At 49.3% G+C, this 24,394-nt stretch overlaps 2 protein-coding genes across 8 annotated transcripts in view; one reads left to right on the forward strand and one right to left on the reverse strand.

Annotated features, from left to right (window-relative positions):
* Window positions 1-1,267, reverse strand: part of nlrc3 (NLR family, CARD domain containing 3) — a 117,341-nt gene extending 116,074 nt beyond the window's left edge. The window contains exon 1 of the mRNA XM_072481334.1: window positions 1,099-1,267. The gene's annotated coding sequence lies outside the window, so the exon portion shown is untranslated. The remainder of the gene's footprint in view (window positions 1-1,098) is intronic.
* Window positions 1,151-24,394, forward strand: part of tedc1 (tubulin epsilon and delta complex 1) — a 29,619-nt gene continuing 6,375 nt past the window's right edge. Inside the window, exons 1-6 of one of the 7 annotated variants that reach the window (XM_072481343.1) lie at window positions 1,151-1,242; window positions 1,958-2,036; window positions 2,193-2,277; window positions 6,224-6,426; window positions 13,855-14,022; window positions 15,513-15,611. In XM_072481343.1, coding sequence (XP_072337444.1) covers window positions 6,277-6,426; window positions 13,855-14,022; window positions 15,513-15,611 — 417 coding nt within the window. In that variant the 5' untranslated portion in view covers window positions 1,151-1,242; window positions 1,958-2,036; window positions 2,193-2,277; window positions 6,224-6,276. Of the gene's footprint in view, window positions 1,243-1,408; window positions 1,593-1,957; window positions 2,278-3,755; window positions 3,880-6,223; window positions 6,427-13,854; window positions 14,023-15,512; window positions 15,612-24,394 lie in introns of those variants that run through there. The other 6 variants (XM_072481341.1, XM_072481342.1, XM_072481338.1 and 3 more) reach the window with 6 other exon arrangements.

Genomic DNA, 24,394 nt, shown 5'->3' on the forward strand with positions numbered 1-24,394 from the left:
CCTGCACTGGGCTTTCGAGGTAGCACTGATTAAACTCTCTATGAGCCTTGTCAAATACAAACTCACCCATTAAAGGCGGCAGGAAACCCTAAACCATGTATAGTTAACGTCTGTATAAAGTCGCCCAGTTTGGGTACCGACAGGAGAGACCCGGCTGTGTAAATAATAGCTATTGTAATAAAACTTTATTTCCTTTTAACAACTCGGTGTGGACTCCTTCGTGGTCTACAAAACTGGCGACGAGGATTCAACTGGTTTGCTGCTGTCCCTGCTACTCTGTCAGTTATGCCACCTCCCGAACCCTGCTGGAGGTTCCCCTTCAAGTCACTCACCACCCCGACTTGGAAATATATCGCCGTTCCTTCACTGTCGCTGGGGCAAAATCCTGGAACTCCCTTCCTAACAGCACCTGAAGCAGTGCAGCAGTTCAAGAAGGCAACTCATCACCACCTTCTGAAGAGCAACTCGGGATGGGCAATAAATGCTGGCCTAACTACACCCACATCCTGTAAATGAATTTTAAAAAGGGTAAAAGTTGGAATCTTTGCATTTACTATGCCTCTATTCAGAATATTAGATGTGCTTAACGCACATTTGAAAGATTGGACACCGTATGCGGAAAGAATACACTACTTTTTCCGGGCCAATAGTATCACGGAGAATGATCGCCATACAGTAATTTTGCTAACTGCCTGTAGTGCGCAAACCTACGGTGTGATAGAGTCTCACCTATCGTCCGGCGCCTGACACTCGTAACTTTTGAGCAGCTAGTAACACTAGTGGGGCAACAATTCAACCCAACACCATCCATAATTGTGCAGATATATCACTTTAATACAGCGGAAAGGAGTCTGGGTGAGCCCGTCAGCGAGTTCTTGTCGAGATTATGAAAGATAGCCGAATTCTGCGAATATGGCATGTACCTATTGGAAATGCTACACAACCATTTGGGATGCGGCATCAATAATGTGGCTGCTCAGAAGAAATTGTTGGCCAAACCGTCCTTAATGAAATGCTCAGATAGGGTTTGACCTGATTAAATTGTGTGCCAATAAAGGCTGTCATTAATGCACTGCATCGAATATCTTTCACACCCACCTCTGACCAAACTTTTGATCGCCCCTCCTAATGTCTACTTCTTTGGCTCGGTGTAGGAGAGTGGGATAGTTCCCTGTGTTACAGGCGCTATATGGTGAAGAAGACAGCTGTTGTCGTGTCGTCCTGCCGCCTGAGCCACATCAGGTCAGCCAGCTCACGGTTGAGCGACATCTCAATTAACATGATCTTTAACACGAGTGGAACAGGGGACTTTCGCTGGCAAAAACAGCGGCGGTGCGGGATGCGGACGCTCCAGGGGTGGGGGCGCCATGCGTGGAGGACCAGACTGCTGCGGAGCCTCTTGCCTCCATTCCGGGCTCGTTATTTAACCGCTCGGTTGAAAGGAGAGCGCGAGCCTTTAAATCATGAAGGTGAAAGAAGCGATCGCAGCTCTGTGCAGGGTGTTGGCCGGGGTCTGCCCGGGGGACGGGGCAGCCGCTTCCGCCCTCAGCCCGGAGATATTCCGCAAGGCCAAGTTCGACCGAAATGAAGCGGTGAGAGACTCCGCCGAGGGGCGGCGCCGTAACCTGGTGGGGATCGGGACCAAGTAGCGCCAACCTGGCCTCTTATATCCCAGTTATAGAGAGAAGAACCTGCTGCTTCTTAAATGGAGCTGGTACAGCTGGGCCTGTCATATTGGGGGAGTCACAGGAAGGGCATCTGTGGAGGATGTCACTAGGGGGCAATTAGGGCAGTCATGGGGGGGGGGGGGGGGGGGTTGATGTGGTGTGGGGATGGGAGGGATAACCAGGAGATCACAGGGTGTTGAGGTGGGGGATGGTGTTGGGGGTGCAGGCCGGAATGTGGGTCACATACATTTATGGTTCCCTGTTTTATTTATGTTTTTTTTTGTTTGCAGACAGCTGAGTTTTGGAAGTTGCTCCATTGGCTCCTGAGGTTGGTCAATGAGGACTGGCCGTGTGAGGTCACAGATTTATGTAAGAAATAGTCCTTCCATATCTGTATAGTTTGTTTAAAACCAGCAGAGACCTGCAAACCATTGGTGGCGCGATTCATATCTTTGTTACAAAAGAACACCTCGATCACATGTCATTCACCCTTCCATGCAGTTCCCTTGTCTACTCCTTTTCCAGCAATAATGTCAGCGGTGATGATGATCCTTGTCTACTTGGCTACTCCTTTTCTGGCAATAATATCAGCGGTGATGAAGATCCTTTGGTATGTTTATGTAAAGTCTATTTCATCTTCCCAATTGAATGATATTAAAGAGAGGTTTCCATTTATGTCATGTATTTCATGACCTCTGATTCATTTCCTAAAGTACCTTTAGGTGTGGTCACCTCAGGAAATAAAGAGCATTTGTACACTTTCCAGTCCCACATCTGGACTCAATGTTGTGGCTGAACTCAACGACTATTATACCTTTGCTGCTACCACCGCTTTCTGCTATTACATGATTGCAAGCCCTTGTGCCTAAAACTCTGGCCATTTCATTGAATCTGCCAGTTGTCCTTTGTTCTCCTCACCTTGATGACAAATACTGTGAGAGAATCTGCTGGGTTAGAAATTGGTCCTTGTTGCCATTTTTCTGGGTGAACAAATTTATGGGGAGAGCGGCACGGTGGCACAGTTGTTAGCCCTGCTGCCTCTGCTGAAGAACAGGTTTGACCCCAGCCCCAGGGTCACTGTCTGTGTGCAGTTTGCACATTCTCCCAGTCTGCGTGGGTCTCACCCCCACAACCCAAAGATGAGCAGGGTAGGTGGATTGACGTGCTAAATTGCCTCCTAATTGGCAAAATTTTAAAAAATTAATATGTGGGGAATGGAGAGTAAAAGGAACAAATTCAGTCAAAATGCTCTGCGCCCAATCGGGATCTGCTTCAAGAGCAGTGTCGTATTGGTAAAGGTGGCTTTCAGACACTTTGGAAGGCTGCCTAACACCAACATTAGGCTTTGCATTTATTTGGTGCCTTTTCAAGGTCCCCTCACTGAAATTGGTTGCCAATCTGCGAAGCAGGTGCTTATTCCAGCAACAAAGACACTTCGGCTGATTTTGGGAGTGTTAGAGGGGTACAGTTAAATTGAGGTCAGGTTTGTATGTTGTTTGAACTTAAACGATTAAGGGTGAATTAATTGAGTTTTTAAAATGTTAAAGGGGTTTAATGTGACAGTTGGAGAAAACATTTCCTCTCGTGTAGGAATCCAAAACCAGAGACAAAAGTTAAAATTAGAACCAGGTCGTTTAGGTGTAAAATCAGGAAGCACTTTTTCATTAGAAGGCTAATGAAAATCTGGAACTTACCCCAGGGCTGTGAAACTTTCCAGACCGGTCTGTGAATAGTGGTGTGGAACCTCTGTTCGGATCATCTTATTTCAAATTTGATTTTTTTTTTTTCTAGCCTCAGCAATTCAGCCAGATCTGTGAGCCATTCCGAGGCCTAGGACGGTGCTGCAAAAGTCTCTGCCTGGCAATCCGTGAAGTGAGGGCCTAGGTGTCCACCTCTTCTGCCCAGAGCTCTGGGTGCTCTGATACCTTGAAGACTGCCACTGACAGGCATGGCTCCATCTTGACTCCCACCACCTTGGAGATAGCTCGAAGAAGGCCACCCAGAATTTTCTGAGTCTGAGGCAGGATCAGAACGTGTAGGCCACCTTTCGTACTTGTCCTCCGCCTCTGGGAAGAACCCACTTACACTTGTCTTGGTGAGGTGTGCTCTGTGTACCACCTTGGGCTGCATCAGGCTTGCCGACGCAGGAGGGGGTGGAATTGACTCTGTGCAGTGCCTCAATCCAGAGTCCTCCCACTATCTCCGTGCCCAGGTGATCTCCCCACTTTCATCTGGTCTTGTCCAGTGAAGTCCTAACCTTTTCTATGAACCTCCTGTATATGTCACCACACTTATCATCCCCATGCCAGCCTAGCCCTACCATCATGTTCAGGAGTGTGTGCATTAGTCTTTGGGGGAATGTTTTTTGTTCCTTGCAGAGAAAGTTACGCAGCTGTAGATATCTGAACTCATTTTCTTTCAGGAGTTGGAGCTTCTCTGAGTTTCCCCCAGAGTCTCCAGTCTATCGTCCACAGACATGTCCTCTACCGTCAGCATTCCTCTGTCTCTCCAGCTCTGCTCCTCCCTCTCGGAGGTTTACAGGGAATATTTTGCTCTTTCCCAGGTTGAGTTGTAACCTGAGAAGGCGCCAAACTCCCTGAGGAGTTTGGTTATCTTTCCCATGCTGGCTAGGGGGTTTGACACGTAGAGGAGCAGGTCATCTGCATAGAGCGAGACTCTATGCTCACTGCCCCCTCTTCTGATGCCCGTCCACCAATCTACTGATTTAAGGGCGATAGCCAGCAATTCAATTGCTAGTGCGAACATGAGCAGGGATAGTAGGCACCCCTGCCTCGTTCCCTTATGCAGCCAAAAGTATTCGGAGCTGGTGGTGTTTGTCCGTATGCTCGCCATAGGAACGCTGTACAGGAGCTTCACCCCCCCCCCCCCCCCCCCCCCACCTGCAGCTTTTTCCTTTCTGTTAGCAATTCCATGGTAAGGCCTGTCGAGTACTGCCGATCCATCTCCAGTGTGGAGTCCATCAGCCGCTGCTGGGTTCCCCTTTCCTTCCTGTCCCTCGGGGCCTTGTAAGCTCATTTGCCCCTGATCACCGCCTTCAGTGCCTCCCAGAATGTGGGGGGTGAGACATCCCCATTCTGGTTGCAGGATACATTATCATTAATGGCTTGGAATATTTTCCTGCTGAATTTCTTATCAGTAAGAAGAGTTGCATCCATCACCATGGGGGGGGGGCATTGGACCCGTCCCTTCTCCAACCACATGTCGATGTAATGTGGCGCATGGTCAGAGATTAAAATGGCAGAGTAGTCCGCCTTTGTTACTCCTGGAAGCACCCTCTTCCCTCCTCTTCTCTCTGTCCCCCCCCAGGTGGTGGAACCTCCACCCCCCCAACGCTCCCATCTGCTCCATACAGGTGTGCAAACTCCACATGGACAGTGATCCAGAGCCAGGATCGAACCTGGGACCTCTGCGTGCGCTGTGAGACTGCAGTGCTACCACTGCGCAACCGTGCTGCCCTCGAGACACATATTCTGAGGGGTTTCTCCCCTCCGGCAGCCCCACGATTCTCAAGTTTGGCGGGGCGACCCATTTTCTTGATTGACGATTTTCTCCGTTAGGTGCTTCTGGGTCTTGATCAAACTTCCCATTTGGGTCTCCAATTCTGCGTTCCGATCCCCTTGGTCTGTGGCAGCTTTCACCAGGTCTCATTCTTCGATTCCTGACTTCAATGCCTCCCTCATGGGGGCCGTTGCCGTCTCCACTGCTGTCTCGACGGCTGGCAGGAGGTCTCTTTTCTGCTCCTCTCTATGCCTCTGGAGCTTGGTGGTAATAAAGCCCATGAGATTGTCCATCAACGTCTGGTTCTGCGCTGAGCCCTCCATGGAGTCTGCCCTTCCCGTTCCCATGCCACCTCGTGTGGCTACCAGCTACGAGATTGAGGCTTCCCTTCCCTCGTCTTTGTTGACTTTCTTGGTGGGCGGCTGGCTCTTTCCCATTTTCCTCTTCAACATGGTCTGTGTGGGTAGGTCGATGGGGGGACGATTTGGATAGTTTTGGTGCCCGTTTAATGGGATTAAAAGGTTGTTTTCACAGTTTTCATGCAGGAGCCATTTTGCATGCGACCACTCCATGGCTGCCATCTGAAGTCGAGGCCACTGTACATTTGTACAATAAAAATGGCCATCACGCCTGGTTTCCGTTTCTGGAGACCAGTATAAATTCATGCCGGCATGAAGCTTTGCCCTAGAATACCGGAAGCCAGGAGACTGCGGCCTCAACCGGGCTGTGTCTGTTTAAATAAGTTTAATCATAGAATTTACCTTGCAGAATGACTCCTGCTGAGCTGGATCACGCCAATTCAGAGTGTGATGCAGATCGTATCGGGCATAGCGGGTCGGGTGCATTGAGCACGGCTCGGTGCAAAACCCGTTTTGTGCCTCTCCCGCTATGCACCAACATAACTGGATAAGCACTGGGCACAAGAAGTGGGGAAAATTGCACCCGATGTCAATAATTAAGTGAAAGAGTGCACTGTACAACAAGCTGCCTTTGATAGTTTGCTTTATATTTTTTCCCTCTCTCTCCACTCTGTACAGCTGAACAGATTGAATATGTGAAGGCTGCAGTTTGCTACTACGGTTACGGATTCATGGATTTCTACCAGCTGCCTGCAGATGGCACTCTGGGTAGCCGGGAACTGCTCCTGGCTTTCTCCTGGCTACTACAGAGAATCCACCTGTTGGAGCAGCTGCTCAATCTGCACAGGCTGCATGTGGAAGATCAGGCATCACTCTGCACGGTCAGTACATCGCAGTGCACTCCTTAGTGGCGATGTTTACAATCACAGCCATTTGTTCTATATTGAGCGTTGAGTAGGTATTGAGCTTTCTATATTTTGTGGATTTAAAAAGTGGGACATGTCCAGGAGTCAGAGGATATTGTCTCTGTGTAAATAAAACAACACCTTTAACATAATGAAATGTCTCAAGGCACTCCACAGGAATATTCTAAACAAAGTATTGTCATGATATGCAGACATGCACATAATGAGATACAAACAGGCAGCCAATGAATACAGAGAACAGGACATAACCAATCAGCAGGCAGAACACTTGGGGGTGGTTTCCCACTATAAAAGGCACGAGGCATGAGCACTCTGTCTCTTTCCACTGGTGACATCTACAGAGAGTCAGGGTGTACATACCATCTAACTCCTACAGCACATGGCTAAGAGCTAGTCTGGTTCAGCCAGACAGTTTAATCACACTAGGTTAGCAGAGAGTCGAACTCACAGAGGATTGAGCTAACTGTGACAGGTTCAATAAATCATATTGAACTAACTTCAAGGTGTGGAGTATCTCAGGTAAAGCTGCATCCAGTTACAGCCCATGTTATCTTACTATGCTTAACACGACATGATGCCAGGAGACTGCAATCCCTAGGTGATTTACCTCAATCTGTTCCATGACGACCAGCTAATGTATCCCGGCACCATGGAGAAGATCCAGGCTCCTCAACAGCTGCGGACCTCCGGCATCTCCCTGCCAACTGACGGACTTTCAAGCAAAGGTTTCTGCTGTACATCGAAGCCTCAGACCTCGAGGGTGCATCTGATACAAGGAAGATCGTGCTTCTCCTCTCAACTGCGGGGGATCAAGCCATCCAACTCTTCAACTCTCTGAACATCACCGAAGGCCAGGACAAGACAAAGTTTCAGACCGTCCTGGACAAGTTTGATAGTCATTGTGAAGTGGACACCAATGAAATTTTCGAGCGCAATATGTTCAAACAATGCCTCCAAGGTAAAGATGAATCTTTCAACTCCTTCCTAACTAATCTCCGTCTACCTAGCGTTGTCCTGCAACTTTGGTGATATTGTTGACTCCATGATCAGGGACCAGATCGTTTTCGGAGTTTACTCTGATCCTCTGAGAGAGCAGCTTTTAAAAATCAAGAATATGACCCTGACCGTCGCGATTGAAACATGTACAGTGCATGAGCATGCCAAAAATCGGTATTCCCAATATAAATCGGCTGAAAAGGAGAAACTTGCCTCCCAAGAGGCAGAGAGTGTGCAGGCCATTGCCCGGATGCAGAGCCTCAGCCTTGATGAAAGCGACCATTTTGTGCGCTCTTCCCGGAGCCCCACGCATGCGCGATGCGACTGGGACGATGAAACGGCAGATCACCATTCTGCGCAGGTGCGAACGTCTGCCGACCGCACTGCGCATGTGCGACGACGCATGGAGCGTAATGACGTCATGACTTGCCCGAACTGCGACACCGGCCACTTAAAGAGACACTGCCCTGCAAGAGGCAGGTGATGTTTAAATTGTGGAAAGCCTGGACACTATGCAGCTGTGTGCAGGTCTGCACCACCAGTCAGAGGCCAGCGCTCCCAATTCCAACACAGATGCGTTAGGAGTGTACAGCAAGGTTTACAGGATTCTGATCCTGGCAGCACAACGGACCCAGAGGATGACTGCCTGGAGTCCCCCTACCATGTAGGCATCATTACCACACGTGAACATGCCTCACCGACATCATCACAATGCCTGTCCATTCTCGATGTGGATTCTGCGGACGAATGGCGTGCGGTGCTGCAAGTAGGTCAATGCTCAATCCAGTTCAAGCTGGACACAGGTGAGCCTGCCAATCTCCTTTCACAGGCGGATTTCAATCGCATCAAGAAACCACCCAAGCTCTTTCCAGCAGCCTGCCAGCTCCTGGACTATAACGGCAATGTCATCACAGCACTGGGATCCTGCCATCTGCTCGTCTCCAACAAGAGCAATCACGCAAGGCTACGGTTTGAGATCGTCAAGCCAGACAGGGCCTTTCTGCTCAGCACACAGGCATGCAAGCAACTACACCTTGTGCAGCGGGTCTACACAATGACCTCCCACAACGGGGATCTTCAAGCTGGCATTGACGACATCCTAGCTCCGTATCCGGATGTGTTCGACGGGATGGGCACTCTGCCATATCGGTACAAGATCCTGTTACGGTCTGATGCCACGCCTATGGTCCACGCACCACGCCGGGTCCTGGCTCCACTGAAGGAGCGCCTGAAGGCACAGCTCCAGGCTCTTCAGGACCAGAGCATCATTTCTAAAGTTACGGAACCAACGGATTGGGTCAGCTCGATGGTATGTGTATAAAAAAAAAATTTAAAAAAAGCCTTCGGGTGAGCTGCGCATCTGTATTGATCCCAAGGATCTCAACCAGAATATAATGCGGGAACACTACCCCATCCCGAAGTGGGAGGGACTCACAAGTGAGATGGCACATGCTCGGTTTTTCACAAAGCTAGATGCGCCACAGGGGTTCTGGCAAATCCAGCTGGATGAGTGCAGCAGAAGGCTCTGCACCTTCAACACACCGTTTGGCAGGTACTGCTACTATCGTATGCTGTTTGGCATTGTCTCGGCCTCGGAGATCTTCCATAGAATCATGGAGCAGATGATGAGGGTATTGAAGGGGTTTGTGTGTATGTGGACGATGTTATATGGTCCACGACCATTGAAGAGCACATCTCTCGTCTCCAGCAGGTACTCCGCAATGTCCATGCCAATGGTCTCAAGCTGAACAGGGCCAAGTGTTGCTTTGGCATGTCGACACTCCAGTTCTTGGGTCACTAGATATCTCAACAGGGTGTGCGCCCGGACGCAGACAAGGTCAAGGCCATCGAAGCCATGAAGACTCCTGAAGACAAGAAGGCGGTACTGCATTTTTGAGGCATGGTAAACGTCTTGGGCAAGTTTATCCCAAACCTGGCCTCACGCACCACGGCCCTCAGACACCTGGTAAAAAAGTCTACTGTGGTTGGAGCTGAAAGCCAAGCTCACCACTGCACCTGTATTGGCATTTTTTGACCTTGACAGGGAAACAATCTCAAGGGATTCGAGCCAGGATGGCATCGGCACAGTGTTTCTCCAGCGCGATGATACCTCATCCTGGGCACTGGTTGCCTAAGCATCACGGGCAATGACACCCACCGAGCAGCGGTATGCACAAACTGAAAAGGAATGCCTGGGCCTGTTTACTGGAATTCTCAAGTTCCACGATTATGTCTACGGCCTGCCGACGTTCACTGTCGAGACGGACCACAGGCCTCTGGTGCACATTATCCACCAGGACCTGAACGACATGACCCCCCGGCTGCAGCGCATCCTCCTCGGACTCCGGAGGTATGACTTTGAACTCTTGTATACGCCTGGCAAGGAGCTCATTATTGCGGATGCCTTGTCCCGCTCCATAATCCTGCCTGCTGACCCGCCGGCATTCGTCCAACAGATCGAATCACAGGTGCAGCTGTGGGCCAGCAACCTCCCGGCATCGGATGAAAAGGTGATTCGCATTCGCGAGGAGACAGCCAAAGACCCTCTTCTGCAGCGTGTCATGCGCCACCTCGCCAATGGCTGGCAAAAAGGGCAGTGCCCTCTATTCTTCAATGTGAAGGACGACCTGACAGTAGTTGATGGCATCCTCCTCGAGCTGGACCGCATTGTCATTCCACTCAGTCTCCAGAGCTTGATGCTCTGGCAAATCCATGAGGGACATATGGGTGCCAAAAAGTGCAGGCGCAGAGCCAGGCAAGCTGGCTACTAGCCTGGGATTAGTCAGGATATCTCAAATATGGTCCTCAACTGTCCGACCTGTCAACGCTTCCAGCCAGCACAGGGCAAGGAGACGCTTCAGCAGCACAAAATCGTGACCTCCCTGTGGTCCAAGGTGGGCATCGACCTCTTTCATGCTAATGGTCGTGATTATGTGTCAATCATTGATTATTTTTCTAACTACCCAGAAGTTGTGAAGCTCTCGGACCTCACATCCAAGACCGTCATCAAGGCCTGTAAGGAGATGTTCTCCAGGCATGGTATTCCACTCACTGTCATGAGTGACAACGGTCCTTGCTTCAGCAGTCAAGAGTGGTCAAGATTTGCCCAGGTATATCAGTTTCATCACGTTACTTCCAGCGCGCATTACCCGCAGTCCAGTGGGAAGGTTGAGAAAGGGGTGCACATAGTGAAACAGCTCATCTGCAAGGCTGCGGATTCTGCTTCTGACGTCAACCTTGCACTGCTTGCGTACAGGGCAACCCCTCTGCCTACCGGCATGTCACCGGCTGAACTGATGAACAGGGACCTGCGGACGACTCTTCCAGCCATACACTTGCTTGACCTGGATCACCTCCCGGTTCTGCAGAAGGTGCAGAAACTCGAGGACCGGCAAAAGCAGAGCTATGATGCTCATGCCACTGATTTGTCTGTGCTACTCCCGGAGAATGCTGTTCGGATCAAGCTACCTGATGGAGGCTGGTCAGCTCCAGCTGTTGTTGTTCGACAGGCTGCTCCCCGACCGTATGTTGTGCGTATGGCTGATGGCTCTGTTGTGCGGCGCAACAGCTGCACAGCTGCCTACCCGCAACCACACACTTCATTGTTTCCATCCGTTATTGTGCCACCTCCTCATACCTCGAACCACGAGGCCACCAGTCAGGCTTCAATCCCGCCTATCAAGGCGCCGTCGTTCCCACCACCACCTCTCCGGCGGTCGACCAGGATCTGACGCAAGCCCCAGAGACTGGACTTATGAACACTTGTTTTGTTTGCTATGTTCTGTTTTCGCACCTTAGACACCTGTTTTTACATGTACATATGTTCCCATCTGCTACTGTATGTAAATAAGTTAGTTTTTTGGCCTACACATGTAAATACTTTCACATAGGCCATAGAAAAACATTTCAAAACGGGAGATGTCATGATATGCAGACATGCACATAATGAGATACAAACAGGCAGCCAATGAATACAGAGAACAGGACATAACCAATCAGCAGGCAGAACACTTGGGGGTGGTTTCCCACTATAAAAGGCACGAGGCACGAGCACTCTGTCTCTTTCCACTGGTGACATCTACAGTGTGAGTCAGGGTGTACATATCATATAACTCCTACAGCACGTGGCTAAGAGCTAGTCTGGTTCAGTTAGACAGATTAATCACACTAGGTTAGCAGAGAGTCGAACTCAGAGGATTGAGCTAACTGTGTGACAGGTTCAATAAATCATATTGAACTAACTTCAAGGTGTGGAGTATCTCTCGGGTAAAGCTGCATCCAGTTGCAGCCCATATTATCTTACTGTGCTTAACACGACAAGTATGACAGTGAGCCATATAAGGAAATATTGGGTCAAATGATCAAAATCTTGATCAAAGAGGTGGATGTTAAGATGTGGCTTAAAGGAGGGAAATAAGGTAGAAAGTGGGAGAAGAGTAAGGAGGAAGTTCCAGAGCTTGGAGCCTAGGAAGCTGAAGCCACAGCTACCAATGGTGGCACAATTATGAAAGAAATGCACAAGAACAGAATTTGAGGCATGCAGATCTCTGGGCTTGGAGGAGGTTGCAGGGACAGGGAGGCAAGGCACTCCTACAACCACTAATTTCATTCTCTCTTTCACTCCTGTTGTTTCCTTGACTATCTCTGCCTCTGTCTGTCTTTCTGTCTCTTGGGTAGTCTTTGCTGTTTTCTTGCTTTATTTTTCAGGTGCTTCCTTAAGCACTCTCTCGTGCGCTGTGCTTCCTTTCTTTCATTTGATTTGTCCTGCTTCTCACTTCACCGTCTTTCTGTGTACATGCCCTCACATTGTTCATCCTTATCTTGTGTCCTTGTTTTCTTGTGCTTCCTGCTGCTTTCTATCTTCTACTTTCTGCTTCACATTCCCTTTTGCTGTCTCTGTCCAATCAAGGATGCTGTTTTGGGTGGTTTCACTTGCACGATCTTTAGTTCTTGCTTTATCTCTTTCTCTCCATCTTCTCTGTCTAAAAATGTTTACAGTTTATTTGCAAAGACATTATTCTTCAGAAAGATGGGACGTTGTTTTAGATTACTGTTTTTTCAGAACAGGAGGAGGCCATTTAGCCAGTAAAGTCATTCCGCACGATCATGGTTGAACTGCAACCTAACTCCATTTAATTGTCTTTGTCCCATGCCCCTTATTACCTTTAGGATAACAAAAATCCATCAATCTCAGAATTAAAATTTACAACTGATTCAACATCAATTGCTGTTTGTGGAAGAGAGTTCCAAACTTCTACCACCCTTTGTACAACTATTTCCAAATTTCACTCTTGAAAGCTCTGATTCTACTTTTCAGATTATGGCCCCTACTCCTAGATCCTCCAACTAGCAGAAACTAGTTGATCTTAATTACTCTATCTGTTCCTCTTAATATACTTAATATTGAGTCAATACAGCACACAAGGAGGCCACTAGTTCCATCGATTCCATGAAATATTTAATCAAATCACCCTCGACCTTCTAAGTTTCAGGAAATACAACCCTAGTACTCCTTCTTGTAATTTAACCATTCAAACCCAGGTATTATTCTGGTGAATCTAGCTGCTAGCTGCAAGGCCAGTACATCTCCCTCAAGACACTGAACGATTCTGGGCACTGTATTCAAGGTGTGAGCTAACCATGGCATTGGACAGTTGAATCATGACAACTACCCCTATTATACTAGATATTATACTAGATATCAAGGCCTATTATACTAGATATTATAATAATTATAATAGCTATAAAGGCCAGCATTCCATAAATCTCATGAATTATTTTCTGTACCTGAGTCTCTTTGGACTTCCACTGTTTCTATTTTTTCACCATTTAGAAAGTACACTGTCCTGTCTATTTTAGGTTCAAAGTGGATGACCTGACATCTGCCTACATTGGAATTCATTTGCCACAGTTTTTGTTCATTCTCTTGAAATTTATCAACGTCTCTGTTATTTTATACTTCCATCCACACTGCTTACAGAGAAACATAGGAGCAGAAGTAGGCCATTGTACCCATTGAGTCGAATTCAACATGTACGCCATTTCCTTATTGACTACCTCACTGTCATTGTTTGACTTGGAGTGCATATTATTCCTGAATTGCAAATGAATATAATCAGTTTTTAACTGGCATTTGTAAAGTAATGTTTCAACATGCAGAAGCACATAACAAAGTTTGTGGTAATGTAAACAGCAATCACACCCTAGTCTGGCTATTAATAAAGCATGTTGCTAAGAGCACACCGATTGCGTGTACTAAAACTATCTCCGCATCTCAAAGCAATTAAACGGTAAGAACTTGTGTTTTTTTATCTGAGCTAGCATTGTGATAAAATGCTTGGGACTGCATTGGCCTGCAGTAATTGTGATGACGACTTTTGCTTTCAGTGCAGACAAACTATACCCATCAGCTCCACGGAGAGATTGGACATTCAGGATGGCAGACACCCAGTGGGAATGGATGTGCGATACCTGCAGTTTTTACAAGGGAAGCTGCTGTTCCGTTGGCGAAGCCTTTACAGTGTTCAGCAGGAGAGGTGTTCTGCTCTCTACAAGGTATACAGCATCACTCCCAACCCCTTCACCAGCATCGGGACCCATTCGGTCTGAGTCGCGCTCCATCAGATAAGATGCAGTTAAAGTTTGCAGTGATACATTGAGGTTAGGTTAATGGTGCGAATGAAACTATCGCAGATTATCAGTGCTGCCTCAACCTAGACGCGTGTTTATAGTTTTTGTTTTTAAATTTAGAGTGCCCAATTATTTTTTTTCCAATAAAGAGCCAATTTAGTGTGGCCATTCGACCTAACCTGCTCATGTTTGGGATGTGAGGGCTAAACCCAAGCAGACATGGGGAGAATATTCAAACGCCACACAGACCAGTGACCCGGGGCCGGGATCAAACCCAGGTCCTCCGTGCCGTAGGCAGCAGTGCTAACCGCTGCGCAACGTGCCGCCCTGACGTGTGTTTATAGTTTGTGCATTGTGAAGGTGTTATTCGGGGTGACCAGGCTCCCGCGATCAAACCTGCAATCTGAATGAAAATGACAGATAATTCACTGCCTATTGAAAAGGAAGGGGGCTGATTAGGTCAGTTGCCTAGATGACTAGCAAATCACCACTGCCAAATACTGCCCAAGAAAACAGTTTAGGACGAAGCATCAGCAAACAACAAGCCAAAGACCTTCCTTTGGGCAGAGCACACCATTGGAAGGGAACAGCAGATTAATAATGTTGTTCAGTCTTTGAGGAGAAGATGACCATGTTCATCTGGGGTGTTTAGTAGGGTTCCGGTAAGTACGCAAGTGATTGCTACGGCTGAACTGCATGTGGAAGGTCCTGCTGCAAATAGGACAGTGTACTGCAGATGATTAGTTTTGGATGAACTGCTGGCATGGGATTTTCTCTTGCCTCTCTCCCAGGATGCAGGATGCAAAACTGATGTGCAAACTCCTCAGTGTAACCTTCAGAATGTCCTTGGGCTTGCTTTGACCATCATGAGACTGCATCCCAGACTCAACTCTCCATAGATGAATCACTTTGTTAAGCAAGTGTCAGGCATTATGGCTTCATGGCCAACCCAACTAAGTTGTGACTGTCTTGATATGGTCTAGCTGCTTGGGGTGCCTGCTCAGATGAGCCCCTTGATATCTGGTATTCTGTCCTGCCACCTGCTCTTCAGAAGCTTCTGAAGATGTCTCAAGTGAAAGTGGTGAAACCTTGGGTATAGCACAAAATCATATTCTGTTCCAACACAGAGAAATGAACCATACTGTCCATTGGGCCTGTACCAATGTTTCTTTCCACATGAGTCACCTGGCCTTATCTCACTTTCCTGCTTGATTTCCCCCACTCTTTTAATATTCTCCAGTGGAGGTTTCGAAGAGAATGCAGGACAATGGGGTGGTATAAATTGGTCAAGAGAGGCTTAAATTCAGTGCAGGCAGCAAGGGACAATAGCCACCCCCTGTCGAAGCTTGTTTCTGTTTACAAGTCCATTACAGGGCCAGTGAAACAAATCTGATGTGTGATGTGTTGGATTTCAGATCCATTTGTACACTAGAGGATGCAGCAGCAGCCGGAGCTTTGATCATTTGTCTGCAACTGAAACACTCCTGATCCAAGATCCCAAACAGTACACTGAGGTGAGCTGGCTGTCGCCCAGACTGCATAAAGTTCACCCTTTTTACAGGGGTGGTATCGCATAATCCTGTGGCTTTCCTTTTTCAGCTGGTTGATCGCAGACACTGAAGTAAATAAATATGATCTGATAGCCTTTCCAGAGAACTGGCTGCAGGAGGACAAGGAGCCCTGAATATCGAGGGGCATATGACATTCAAGAAGAATAGGAAGCTAGGTAAAGGTGGAGGATAGCACTGTTAATCAAGGATGACATTGGTGTAATAGTCCGAGATGACATTGGCTCAGGAGATTAGAACTTGGAATTGGTTTGGGTGGAGATGAGGAATAGTAGAGGAAAGGAGTCACTAGTGGTAGTGGTCTACAAGCCCCCTTACAGTAACTGCAATGCAGGGCAAAGTATACAAGAAGAAATATTGGGTCCTGTGCTGAAGGAATGGCAATAATTATAGGTGACTTTAATCTACATATAACCTGGAAAAATCAGATTGGTAGTAATAGCCTGGATGAGGAGTTCTTGGAATGCTTTTGAGATAGCATCTTGAAGCAGCACTGCATGTTCTGGAACCAACTAGAGTGCAGGTTATATTAACTTGGTTTTATGTAATGTGACAATTCATTAATGACTTCCAAGTAGAGGTATTTCTAGGTAGCAGCAACCACAATGTGATTGACTTTACAACCAGTTTGAAAGGGAGAACAGTGGGTCTAAGACTAGTATTTTAAACTTAAATAAGGACAACTATGTGGCCATGAAAGCTCAGCTAGGTGAAGTGAACTGAGATACTAGGCTAGGAGATAGATCAATAGAGAAGCAGTGGCAGATGTTTAAGGATACTTGGAATAAGTATATTCCTGCTGTAAAGAAAACATTCTAAAAAGAGGAGGAGCCACCATCCATGGTTTACTAAAGAATAAGGAAAGCTCTAAACTTAAGGAAAAAGCACTTAACTGGGCAAAGATGAGTGGCATACTGGAGGGGCATGGTTGGGGAGCAGGATATTGATTATTTATGATGTAAAATTTTACTTCTGCTTTTGGTTTTTTTATGAGAATGCTTGAATAATCTTTTTAAAAATAGTTGATAATAAGGAAGTGAGGATTAAATTAACAAATGTTTTGCTTCTGTATTCACTATAGAGGATACAAAAAACATTCCAGTAATAGCTGTAAATTGAAGGTATAACATGTGTTGTGGATCTAGGGGAACCAGCAGACATACTGTCCTTGGATTTCGATTTCCAGAAAGCATTTGATGTGCCACCTCCAAAGTTTGTTTAAAAAATACAAGCTCATGGTGTAGGGGTAACATATTCGCCTTGACTGAAGATTAGCTGGCTGCCGGGCAGCAAACAGAGAGGACACAAATATGGATCTTTGTGTGATTGGCAGTATGGAACAAATTAAGCCGCGCAGGGGTCTGTGCTGGGGACTCAACTTTTTACAATCTACATCAATAGTTTCGATGAAGGGAGCCAAGGCCTAGTAGCTAAATTTGCAGATGACACAAAAATATGTTGTGAAGAAGACGTATGGGTGGGTTTCACCGGTCTGCCACTCGCGTTTTCCTGGGTGGCGCGCCCTCGCCAGCAGCGGGATTCTCCGTTTCCACTATCTGCCAATGGGATTTTCCCACGCTGCCGGTAATCCCGTGGGTGGGGGTGCGCTGCTAGCGCAACGGAGATTCCCACCAGTAGAGAATTCCACTGTTGGAGTTTGCAGAGGGATATAGATGGGTTGGGTGAGTGGGCAAAAATAGGGTAGATGGAGTATTATGGGGGGAAAATATGAAGTTGTTCACTTTGGCAAGATGAACAGAAAAACAGCATTACTTAAATGGAGGATGACTGCAGAATGCTGAGGTGCAGAGGGATGTGGGTGTTCTCGTACAGGAGTCACAAAGTTAGTATGCAGGTGCAGCATGTAATCAAGAAAGCTAATGGAATACTATCTGTCCTTTATTAGGAGAGGAATTAAACATAAAAGTAAGGATGTTATGGTTCAGTTGCACAGGACATTGGTGAGACCGCATCTCGAATACTGTGCGCAGTTTTGGTCTCCTTATTTAAGAAAGGATGTAAATGCATTGGAGGCGGTTGAGAGGAGTTTATTAGATTGATACCTGGAATGAGCAGGTTATGAGAATAGGTTGGAAAGGCTGGGCACTTTTCCACTGCAGCTTAGAGTGAGGAGTGGCTTGATTGAAGTATACAAGACCCTGAACGGTATTGACAAGCTGGACATTGGGAAAGGATGTTTTGTGGGTGAGTCCAGAACGAGGGACACTGTCCCATAAAGGCATCCCTTGATTTTAAAACTGAGATGAGAAATTCTTTCTCTTAGAGGGCTGTGCGACATTGGAACTCCCTGCCTCAGAAGGTAGTGGAAATGGAGTCATTGAATATTTTTAACGCAGAGGTAAATAGATTCTTGTTAAGCAATGCAATCAAAAATTATCAAGGATAGGTGGGGAATGTGGATCTCAACACTGGCAGATCAGTCATGATTATTGACTGGTGGATCAGGCTCGAGGGGCCAAATTTCGTATGTACAGTTGAAATGCAACGGCCTGCATCTTAGTCCCAGCTAACAGGTTGTCAGTGACCTCTATTTGGCTGACAGTATCTACCAAAGTAAGGCTTCCCCTTCCTCCATGAATGTGACACACATTAGTTAGTGAATCTGTGACCATCGCTGTTGTCCAATGCTGAGTGGTAGCTACATTCTACACCACACTGAGATGGTTGCTCTTCAGGCTATTAAATGTCAACTCATGAAGCTGTTGACTCTCTCAAGTGGAGAACTCCATGGGAACTGATAATTTACTCACTCAACTGTTCACACAGGAACACAAGAAATTGGAATTATAAGGACATTTGAGTGTGGAAGCATCACAGCTGAAACTGATATGGGCTCAACCAGCTTTATGACAGGGTACTTCAGGCAGAGTCGCTGAGGAATGGGAATCTTGGACAGATTTCCACTTTCTAACCGAGGCCAATTTTTTTTTTTTTAAATATATTTATTAAAGTTTTTTAACACACTTTTTCTTCCTTACAAACAATAAACCCCCCACCCCCCGTAACAAAAAAAACGAGAAATCGCGCAGAGCGAGATATATACATGGCAAAATGGTATATTTACACAGCTTTGTACACTGGCCCTCTCCCATACGTGCCAGTTTCCCCAACCCTTCATGTTATCTCTTGCTCATCCGCCCTCCCAGGCAGTCCCCCCTCTTCCCCCCCCCCCCCCCCAAAAGGTTGCTGCTGCTGCTGGCCGACCTTCCTCTAACGCTCCGCGAGATAGTCTAGGAACGGTTGCCACCGCCTGTAGAACCCCTGCGCAGACCCTCTCAAGGCGAACTTAATCCTCTCCAACTTTATGAACCCAGCCATATCATTTCTCCAGGCTGGGGGGGCTTCGTCTCCTTCCACATTAGTAAGATCCTTCGCCGGGCTACTAGGGACGCAAAGGCCAGAATGCCGGCCTCTTTCACCTCCTGCACTCCCGGTTCGTCCACTACTCCAAATATTGCTAGCCCCCAGCCTGGCTTGACCCGGACTTTCACCACCTGAGATATTGCTCCCGCCACTCCTCTCCAGAACCCCTCCAGTGCCGGGCATGACCAAAACATATGGACATGGTTCGCCGGGCTCCCTGAGCACCTTCCACATCTGTCCTCTACCCCAAAGAACCTACTCAACCTCTCCCCCGTCAAGTGCGCTCTGTGAACCACCTTAAATTGTATCAGGCTGAGCCTGGCACACGAGGAGGAGGAATTAACCCTACCCAGGGCATCAGCCCACAGCCCTTCCTCGATCTCCTCCCCCAGCTGCTCCTCCCATTTACTCTTCTACTCGTGCTTCCCCCTCTTCTTTCATCTCTTGGTGTATTTCCGACATCTTGCCCTCCCCGACCCATACCCCCGAGATCACCCTATCTTGAACTTCTTGTGCCGGGAGCAATGGGAATTCCCTCACCTGTCGCCTCACAAAAGCCCTCACCTGCATATATCTAAAGGCATTTCCCGGGGGTAACTCAAACTTCTCCTCCAGTGCCCCTAGGCTCACAAACGTCCCGTCGATGAACAGGTCCCCCATTCTTCCAATCCCCGCCCGATGCCAGCTCTGGAACCCCCCGTCCATCTTCCCCGGGACAAACCGGTGGTTACCCCTGATCGGTGACCACACCGATGCTCCCATTGCACCCCGGTGCCGTCTCCACTGGCCCCAGATCCTTAGCGTTGCCGCCACCACCGGGCTCGTGGTATAATTTGTCGGCGAGAGCGGCAGCGATGCCGTCACCAACGCCCCCAGGCGCGTTCCTTTACAGGACGCCATCTTCATCCTCTTCCATGCCGCCCCCTCTCCCTCCATAACCCACTTGCGGATCGTCGCCACATTTGCTGCCCAGTAGTAGCTCCCCAGGTTTGGCAGCGCCAACCCTCCTCGGTCCCTACTGCGTTCCAGGAACCCTCTCCTTACTCTCGGGGTCTTATTCGCCCACACAAACCCCATAATACTCCTACCTACTCTCTTAAAAAAAGGCCTTAGTGATCACGATGGGAAGGCACTGAAACACAAACAGAAACCTCGGAAGGACCACCATTTTGACCGACTGCACTCTACCCGCCAGCGAGAGCGGTAACATGTCCCATCTTTTGAAATCCTCCTCCATTTGCTCCACCAACCTCGTCAGATTCAGTTTATGTAGGGTCCCCCAACTCCTGGCTATCTGGATCCCCAGATACCGAAAGCTCCCCTCCGCCCTCCTCAGCGGTAGGTCCCCTATCCCTCTTTCTTGGTCCCCCGCCTGTAATACAAAGAGCTCACTCTTCCCTACATTGAGCTTATAGCCCGAAAACTCCCCAAACTCCCTTAGAGTCTGCATGACCTCCACCATCCCCTCCATTGGATCCGCCGCGTACAGCAACAGGTCATCCGCATATAGCGACACCCGATGCTCTTCTCCCCCTTGGACCACCCCCCTCCATTTATTAGACTCCCTCAATGTAATGGCCAATGGTTCGATCGCCAATGCGAACAACAGGGGGCACCCCTGCCTCGTCCCTCGGTACAGTCGAAAGTACTCCGACCTCCGCCGGTTCGTCACTACACTCGCCATCAGGGCTCTGTAAAGGAGCTTAACCCAACTGATAAACCCTCCCCCGAACCCAAACCTACGCAGCACCTCCCAGAGGTATTCCCACTCTACTCGGTCAAAGGCCTTCTCCGCGTCCATAGCTGCCACTATCTCCGCCTCTCCCTCCTCCGATGGCATCATCATCACGATTAAGTGCCGCCGCACGTTAGTGTTTAATTGCCTGCCCTTTACGAATCCCGTCTGGTCTTCATGGATCACCCCTGGGACACAGTCCTCGATCCTCGTGGCCAGCACTTTTGCCAGCAACTTTGCATCCACATTGAGGAGCGAGATTGGCCTGTACGATCCACATTGCAGTGGGTCCTTGTCCCGCTTTAGGATCAAAGAAATTGTCGCTTCCGACATTGTCGGGGGCAGGGTCCCCTCCTCTCTTGCCTCATTAAAAGTCCTCACCAGTAGCGGGGCCAACAGGTCTACGTACTTCCTATAGAACTCCACTGGGGAATCCATCCGGTCCCGGGGCCTTCCCCGCCTGCATACTCCCCAAACCCTTGCTCAGCTCCTCCAACCCAATTGGTGCCCCCAAACCAGCCACCTCTTGCTCCTCCACCCTCTGGAATCTCAGTTGATCTAGGAATCGTCTCATCCTCTCTTCCCCCGCTGGGGGCTGGATCTGAACAGCTCTTCATAAAACGCCTTAAATACCTCGTTTATTTTCGTTGCACTCCGAACCGTGGCTCCCCTTTCATCTTTGACTCCCCCTATTTCCCTCGCTGCCATCCTCTTACGGAGCTGGTGTGCCAGCATCCAACTAGCCTTTTCCCCATACTCGTAGGTCGCCCCCTGCGCTTTCCTCCACTGTGCCTCCGCCTTCCCTGTGGTCAACAGGTCAAACTCCGTCTGGAGCCGTCGTCTTTCCCCAAGTAATCTTTCCTCCGAGGCCTCTGCGTATCTCCTGTCCACTCTCAAAATCTCCCCCACTAACCTCTCCCTTTCCATACCCTCTGTCTTCTCCCTATGAGCCCTAATGGAGATTAGCTCTCCCCTGATCACCGCCTTCCAACGCCTCCCATACCACCCCCACCCGTACCTCCCCGTTGTCGTTGGCCTCCAAGTACCTTTCGATACACCCCCTCACCTTCCGACACACCACCTCGTCCGCCAGCAGTCCCACATCCAACCGCCACAACGGGCGTTGGTCCCTCTCCTCTCCCAGCTCCAGTTCCACCCAGTGCGGGGCATGGTCCGAAACGGCTATGGCCGAATACTCCGTCCCCTCCACCCTCAGGATGAGCGCCCTACCCAGATCAAAGAAATCTATCCGGGCGTAGGCTTTGTGTACATGGGAGAAGAAAGAAAATTCCCTGGCCTGCGGCCTTGCAAACCGCCATGGGTCCACTCCCCCCATCTGATCCATAAACCCCCTAAGTACCTTGGCCGCCGCCGGCCTCTTTCCTGTCCTTGATTTGGAGCGGTCCAGTGCTGGATCCAACACTGTATTGAAGTCCCCTCCCATTATCAGGCCTCCTATCTCCAGGTCCGGAATGCGCCCCAACATGCGCTTCATGAATCCTGCATCATCCCAGTTCGGGGCGTATACGTTTACCAACACCACCCACGTCCCTTGCAGCCTACCGCTCACCATTACATATCGCCCTCCATTGTCCACTACAATAGTCTTGGCCTCAAATGACACCCGCTTTCCCACCAATATTGCCACCCCTCTATTCTTCGCGTCCAGTCCCGAGTGGAATACCTGTCCTACCCATCCCTTTCTTAACCTGACCTGGTCCGCCACCTTCAGGTGTGTCTCTTGGAGCATGACCACGTCCGCCTTCAGTCCCTTTAAGTGCGCGAACACTCGAGCCCTCTTCTCCGGCCCATTCAGGCCCCTCACATTCCACGTTATCAGTCCCCCCGACTAGCCATCTCCTTTTCTGGGCCAATCCCGTGTCCACGCCTCCCTCACCCTCCAGTCCCCCAGACGGGGGACCCCCGTCCCGACCACCTCTTCTGTGTCCCATTCCCTTTCGGCCAGTGCAGCAGCAACCCTTTCCCCCCCACCCCCTTCCGCCCCACCCCTCCCCCCCGCTGGACCCCTGTCTAGCTTTTTTGCTCCCCCCATGTCACTCCCGTAAGTTAGCTGACGCCTGCTGACCCCGGCTTCCCCCGCCATCACATTGACCTCCCCGTGTGGGAGTCTCCCAATCAATATGCATTCCTTCGTTCCCCTTTCCGCCTTTTTTCCTGCACGCGGGGAAAAACCTGCGCTTTCCAAAGCCTGCTCTGCCCCCTCTGGCGCAGCTCCTGTCGCGGCCTTGTCTCTCTCCCCCAGCCCATGTAACATTTCCTGCGCGTGATTGACCCCCTATATACAACAACCATCACACATCAAACCTCAAACATCCCCCCACCCCCCCCCACCCTCACAAACCCTCAGTTAGAGTCCAACTTTTCGGCTTGTACAAAGGTCCACGCCTCTTCAGGCGTTTCGAAGTAATAGTGTTGGCCCTTGTATGTGACCCACAGTCGCGCTGGCTGCAGCATTCCGAATTTCACTTCTTTCCGGTACAACGCCGCTTTGGCCCGGTTGAAACCCGCTCTCCGCTTTGCAACCTCCGTGCTCCAGTCCGGGTATATTCGGATCTCTGCATTGTACACTTACTGCTCCGCTCCTTCTTGGCCCATCTCAGGACCCACTCTCTGTCCGTGAACCGGTGAAACCTCACCACCATCGCCCTTGGCGGCTCATTTGCCTGGGGTTTCCTCGCCAGCACCCGATGTGCCCCGTCAAACTCCAGCGGCCTCGAAGGGGCCGTCGTGCCCATCATCGCCTCGAGCATCGTGCTCGCGTATGCCCCGGCATCGGCCCCCTCCACTCCCTCAGGGAGACCCAGGATCCGCAGATTCTTTCTCCTCGACCTGTTCTCCAGGTCTTCGAGTCTTCCCGCCCACCTCTTGTGTAGCGCCTCGTTCTGCTCCACTCTCACTGCCAGGCCCACGAGTTCGTCCTCGTTCTGACTGACTCTTTTCTGTACCTCCTGGATCTTAACTTCGTGGGCCTTCTGGGTGATCCCGAGTCCTTCAATTGCCGAAAGCATAGGCGCCAACATCTCCTTGCGCATCTCCTCACGCTGCTCCTCGAAGCAGCGCTTGATGAACTCCTGCAGCTCCTCTTTGTCCCTGGCCGCCGCCATTTTGTTTTCTTTCCCTCGCTTCTCCCGTTGCTCCAGTGCCGCTCCTTTGGCTGTTGCACTTCTGGTCCGTTTCATAGAAGTTGGAGGGGGACCTCTCTCTTCCCTTCCCCACGGGTTGCGTCAAAAAAAAGTTCCGTTGGGGCTCCTCTAGCGAGCCCGAAAGTCCGTGGTAGCGGGAGCTGCCGAATCGTGCGGCTTAGCTCCGCATAGCCGCAACCGGAAGTCGTAACCTAGGCCAATTTTAACAGCTCCTAGGTCTCCCTGGCTAAGATCAACAAACAGCTCTGACTGGGGTCTCAAACCTGAGGTGGGTCTAATCTCTGTGGCTCAGCAACTCAGTGTCTTAATCACAGAGGCACTGGGGAATGCTGCTCAGACTATTAATCCATTAATGTTAATGCAGGATATAATGATCCAGCTTGGATCTTACAGCAGTAGGCAAGCAACTTCTCCTGATTTGCTGTTTTTTCAGATTTATCTGTTGG

Source organism: Scyliorhinus torazame, chromosome 17 (assembly GCF_047496885.1).
Source record: "Scyliorhinus torazame isolate Kashiwa2021f chromosome 17, sScyTor2.1, whole genome shotgun sequence".
Lineage (NCBI taxonomy): Eukaryota > Metazoa > Chordata > Chondrichthyes > Carcharhiniformes > Scyliorhinidae > Scyliorhinus > Scyliorhinus torazame.